The 6,000-nt window shown below is 42.8% G+C and overlaps 1 protein-coding gene across 1 annotated transcript in view; it reads right to left on the reverse strand.

The window, feature by feature from the left end:
* The window catches only part of CWH43 (cell wall biogenesis 43 C-terminal homolog (S. cerevisiae)), a 52,276-nt gene extending 46,430 nt beyond the window's left edge, over positions 1–5,846 (reverse strand). The window contains exons 1-2 of the mRNA XM_004681299.1: positions 5,804–5,846; positions 3,917–4,108 (exon numbers count right to left, since the gene is read on the reverse strand). Coding sequence (XP_004681356.1) covers positions 3,917–4,108; positions 5,804–5,846 — 235 coding nt within the window. The remainder of the gene's footprint in view (positions 1–3,916; positions 4,109–5,803) is intronic.
* Between the last annotated feature and the right edge of the window lie 154 nt (positions 5,847–6,000).

The raw sequence follows: 6,000 nt of genomic DNA on the forward strand, positions 1-6,000 counted from the left end.
TTCGGAAGGAAGTCAAAAACTGTTTCCAGACAGAAGAAATGTACCACATAGTTCATGAACAAATGTCATTTGGAAAACTCAGAAGAACCAACTCATTACAGCAGAAGGGCAAGACCAGTTTCCAGTTACAGCTTCAAATAGACAAAGGATTTTCCCTTTTTAAATCCTTTGTCCATGACCTTGCTTTCTTACATGCTTACTGCTAGTGTTTCCCCAAGATCCTTTAGTATCGATTAATTTTAATAATCTCAATTTTTCTAAAGACACATTTAAAAATTTTAATTGTGGTCCTCCCTGGTGGTGCAGTGGGTTAAAGCACAACACAAAAGATAAAGCCACTTCAGCATGAGTTCGATCCCCGCCCCAAAGGTGATCCACATGACACATCAGACCTCTCCTGACCTGCCCGCTGCTCCCCTCAGCAATGTACTTCGTCAGTCAGCCTGTTCTGCTCCACTTTGTCTCTGGTGAATCCTCTCACTGCCCCTGCACCTCTGACCTGTACCCCAGTCCTGTATGTTTACACTATACTGCAGTCTATTAACTGTGCAATATGCATTATGCCATGAAAGGTACATACCTTAACTGAAAATACTTTATTGCTAAGAAATGCTAGTTATCACCTTATCCCTCAGTGAGGCCTAGTCATTTTGCTAATAGCATGTCCTCTTTCCTCAATGTTGATGGCTGTTCATGCATCAGGATGGGGGCTGTTGAAGACTGGGGTGGCTGTGACAATTTCTCAAAATAAGACAATGATGAAGTTTGCTGCTTCGATTGACATTTCCATTCACCCAAAAAAAAAAAGCTGTTTGGCAGCATTTTGCTCACACTAAAACCTCTTTCAAAATTGCAGTCAATTCTCTCAAACTCTATTACAGCCCTATCAACAAAGTATATGTAATATGCTAAATCCTTTGTTGTCTTTCCAATGATGCTCACAGTATCTTCATGAAGAGTGGAGTCCATCTCTGGATTGTGGCAGAAGACTGGGGTGCCTTGGGAGTAGGTGTGGGGTGGTGGCGTATACCCAAAGGATGTAAAGCTATATCACTGAATCATATGTGGCATTGTGAATCAATGCTGCATCAATTTAAAAAAAAAAGTATGGTGGGGTCTATCTTCTTCCAGTTGAGTTTTATCATAAAATTGTAACAATTCCATCATATCTTCAGGCTTAATTTTTAATCCTAGTTCTCTGCTATTTCCATCACATTTACAATTACTTCCCCCCACTGAAGTATTGGACATCTCAGTCATCCATGAGGAGAATGAACTCTTCCAAACTCCTATTAACAATGAAATTTTAACTTCCACGATTCATGAATGTTCTTAATGGCATCTAGAATGGTGAATCCTTTTCCAAAGATTTTCAATTTACGTTGCCAGATTCATCAGAGGAACTACTATCAATGGCAGCTACAACCTTATGAAAATTTATTTCTTAACAAATAAGACTTGAAAGTCAAAATTGCCCTTTGACCCATGGGCTACAGAATGTTTGATGTAGCATGAAAATAGATTGTACATCTTCATCAGAATTCTTGGGAAAGCAAGTGCATTGTCAATGAGCAATAATGTCTTGGAAGGAGTTTTTTTTTTTCTAATTGTAGGTCTCAATAATGAATTCTGCAAATGAAGTTTTAAACTAATATGCTCATCCAGGCTTTGTTATTTCATTGCTAGGACACAGGCAGAATATATGTAATTATCAAGGGACCTAGGACTTTGAGAATGAAAAATGAACACTGGTTCAACTTACTCACCAGCAGCATTAAGCCCTATCAAGAGAGTCAGCCTCTCTTATGAAGCTTAGAAGCCAGACACTGACATGCCTCTAGCTGTGAAAGTCTCAATATGAGGCTCTTTGGTCTACTGTGAAAATCTGTTATTTAGTGAAGCCACATCATAAATCTCAGCTAAATTTTCTGGGTAACTTGCTGCAGCTTCTACTTCAGTTCTTGCTGTTTCACCTTATACTTTAATATTAGGAAACTAACTTCTTTCCTTAAACCTCATGAACTAATTTCTGCTCTGCTAACTTCAAACTCTTCTGCAGCTCCTTGCCTCTGGAGCCTTCAAGGAATCGAACAATTAGAATGTGACTCTGAATTAGGCAAATGAAGTAGGTGTGGCAATATTGTGGCTGGTTTGATTTTCTATCCAGCTCACTGGAACATTTCCCTATCAACAATACGGCCGTTTGACTTTCTTATTCATGTGTTCACTAGGGTAGCACTTTTAGTATTTTCAAGAACATTTCCTTTATATTCACAACTTTGTTAGCTGGTTCAAAAGGCCCAGATTTCATCCTGTCTCAGCTTTCATATGTTTTCCTTACTAAGTTTAAACATTTCTAACTTTTGATTTTACATAAGAAATGTAAGACTCTTACTTGATCATAGATCTTATATGACTATTAGCTGGCTGAATTCTGTGTCTTGGGAAATAGACAGGTCATAGGAGAGGGACAGAATTGGGGAACAAGTGCTCAGTGTCATAGTCAAGGGACACACACTACATAGCTTAAGCACACTCTGTGTGGATGTGGACTGTGGTGCTCCAGCACATGGCAACAGTAACATCAAAGGTCGCAGATCATCATAACAGATACAATAATAATGAAGACACTTAAAATAGTGTTAAAATTACCAAATATGACATAGAAACGATAATGAGTACCTACTCTTGGGAAAATGATTCTTAAATACTTGATGGATGTTGGATTTGTGGAAAATACAATATGCTTTAAGTTCAACAAAGTACAATAAAACAAGATATGCCTGTATTGCTGCAATGCTTATATAACCTTACATTTTTAACATTTTACAAACATGTGGTTATACCTGTAAGATGCACTCCTAGATGTGGAATTGCTAGGTGAAAGGTTATGTACACATTTGCAATTTTGATAAAAATAATTCTCAGCAGGCATTGTGCCTATTTATAGTCCCACAGGAACATACCAGTGTCTGCTCTTTCACCCTCCGAATAGTGCTTTGCCAATCTGATATGTGAAATGATCTATAAATAGATGTATAAATATTTTGCATTTTATACACTTTAGTATATATTTTAAAAAATAATTATATTTCCTTTCTAGTAAATGGATCATAACCTTTTTACGGCGTTGTTAGTCTTATTTAAATTATTGATTTGTTAAAAAAATGTATTAGGGAAATTAGCTCTTGGACTAAAAGAATTGCAAATGACTTTTCTAGTTTGTTATTTGACTTTCTTACTATAGTACTTGTCTGCTTTTCCATTTTTTGCATATTTCTGCATAAAACCATTTTTAATGCTTTTTAGCTTTGTGTCATGGAGGGGGAGTAAGGACACAATATGTTCAAAAGTTGACATTTTCTCCATGTTATCTTTTCCCTTCTCATTTCAGTGATTTTTCAGGTTTTTCCAATCTGGCAGTAAAGATAAAAACTGAAAATACATTGACTCTGGGTCTACCCTTCCAATTTTACTAAAACTGTCCTAAGGCAATAGTAGGAGAGAGAGAAATCTTTTTTATATTCAATCAGTTAGCATTAAAAAAAAAGTTTACATTATTTCACTTGACTTTTAACTGAAAAAAAAATCTTACTTTCAATGGGCCTCCCTGTTGGTGCATGGGGTTAAGTCTCAGCACTGTCGAGCGATTGATTGCCAGCCACTGCAGCATGAGTTCTATCCCCTTCCAGGGAGCTGCCCCACATGGTGCAGCAGACCTCTCCTGTCTTACTTGCTGCTCCCCTCAGCAGTGTATTTCAGCAGACCCACCTGTTCTGCTCCCCACTCTGTCACTGGTGAATTCTATCAATCCCCTCCCCCTGCAACTCTACACCTCTGGCTTACATCCCAGTTCTTGTATGCATTAATAAATAAATCCTAACAACAACAAAAAGCAAACACTTTCAAGTCTCACCAACAGTCATTATCCGGAGCAGCGTGAGCATCCACTTCTTATTAACCAGTTTCCAGAAAGGAGTGATTGTTAGGAGCATGGGAGAAAGAAACGCTACACCAAAACCTTCCAGCCCAGTGAGCTCTAGTGTTTGCAAAGGAAAGTAGTAGATCATCGGTCCCAGGCCATGGCAGAGAGACAAAGAAACATATCCTGAGGGGGAAAAATAAACATTTTAAGAGAAAGTGTCATTTCATCCTTGCTTCAAACAGTGAGCCTTCTCCTCGGAGACTCCGGCCACCCCCTCACAACTATGGCCTTAACTCTCCTGGGTCAGGCCCAGGAGGAGAATGGCTTCCTGCATGGCACTTCCTCCCAATCCATAGTATCACCCTTTAACCTTATTCATAACCCTGGAGAGATGGGAGTCCCTTTTCTAAAGCCTCTTCATTGGGACCATCTAGGTTGACTGTAGCTTCCTGTCAAGAAGCCTGATTGGTAAAATGCTTCGGGGCCTCACTAGATGCAAAGGCAGGATAGTTAGCCAATGTTTTCCTCTGAGTACACTGATTTCAGACTAACCCTTACTTAGAAGGCAGTGTGTGTTGGGGTAAAAGCGTGGGATGGTCATAGAATACCCACATCTGAAGTTAGTTTCACCTTGCTAACTACTGGGTAATCTTCCACAATAATGATAATTAACACTAATGGGTACTTGCTGATATTAAGCTCTACTTTAAGTATGGGGATCAGCGGTCTTACTCCTCAGACATAGACTTCCATGTTCTAGGAGGCTGACCCTGTATCTACTCCTCTCTAAAAAATACAAAAAAAAGGGGCCCTCCTATCCACTGCCCCTGCACCTCAGGACTGTACCTCAGCTCTGTGTGCATAAATAAAAATTTTTTTTTTAAATTGCAAAAAGAAATGAAAAAAGGAGCAAACAAGGAAAACTTCCAAGAATTGAATCAGGGAGTGAAGTCATTGCCTATGGTCACAAAGGCAGAGCTAAATTAAACCCAGGTAAAGGGGTTCCACTAAGTTTAGTAGCTTGCCCTCAAGTTCTCTCTCAGTGTCCCATTCTCGGTCAGCAAAAATCACTTTACAAAGTTGTTAGGAGAACATGATACTAGTACACGGAGTGTCTGGCACCTGGGTCCTTGCTGAATGAACTTAATTTTACAGAGGCTAAGCCGGGAAAATGGGATTTCCTGGGTATTGTCAACTTCCAGAGAATCCAGTGTTCCCAGAAGCGCCCTTCCACACTTGTTTCAAAGGAACGGCGAGAGCCTAGCCATCTTCCCAAATATTTGTGTGAACGTTTTCATCGCACAGCTCCCACAGACTCAGACCAGTCACCGTTTTGGACCGTTTTTGGAAGGCTGCTGAGCGAGCAAAAGGGACTAGAGTTCAAAGCTTTCCGTCAAAAGCCCAAATGGGCACCATCACCAAAGCCACTTGTGCCCTCCAGGGCCGGCGGCAGCAGCTACAGCGAGCGCACGCCACCGGAGACGAGGGCGCCCGTGTCCTGGCGAAGTTCAATTTCAGTGCTGCATTTTATGAAGTTAAACTTAAAGATCGCGGAGGCGGGGTTGGCGGGCGGTCTGGCCCGCGAGTTCGCAGCCGCCACGTGGACCACCGGCCCAGCGCTCTCAAGCCCAGCCCGGCGCGGCAGCTCGGGAGACACCGGCTCCTGCCGGCGCCCCGCTCGCTGCTGAGCGCGGACCCTCAACCTGGGTCTGTCCGTTTTTACCTCGGGTAGCAAAAGCTCCGAAGAGACGGCAAGCATCTCTATTGTGAGCACTGAGGGCGCTCAGCAAAGCAGGCCGGAGCTGCCGAGCGCCCAGCTCCGGGCAGGGCCACCTGAGCCTGCACCCGAGCGCGCGCGGACAGAGTGGCCTCGCTTACCCAGGAGGGTCTCCAGGAGGACTTCTCTCCACAGGGAGGACATGGCCGCGCCCGAGCGGCGCTTTCTAGGAAAGCAGCGCGCACACCTGCGCCCCGCGCCAGCCGCCGGGTGCTCCCAGGTCTGCGTCCGCGCCCCAGCTCCCCTCTCCGGGTCCGCAGCCGGCTGCTGAACCGAGGCCAGGGTGCGGCCACGGCCG

The sequence above is a fragment of the Condylura cristata genome, unplaced genomic scaffold (genome assembly GCF_000260355.1).
Source record: "Condylura cristata isolate star-nosed mole 26May11 unplaced genomic scaffold, ConCri1.0 scaffold00012, whole genome shotgun sequence".
Classification (NCBI taxonomy): Eukaryota; Metazoa; Chordata; class Mammalia; order Eulipotyphla; family Talpidae; genus Condylura; species Condylura cristata.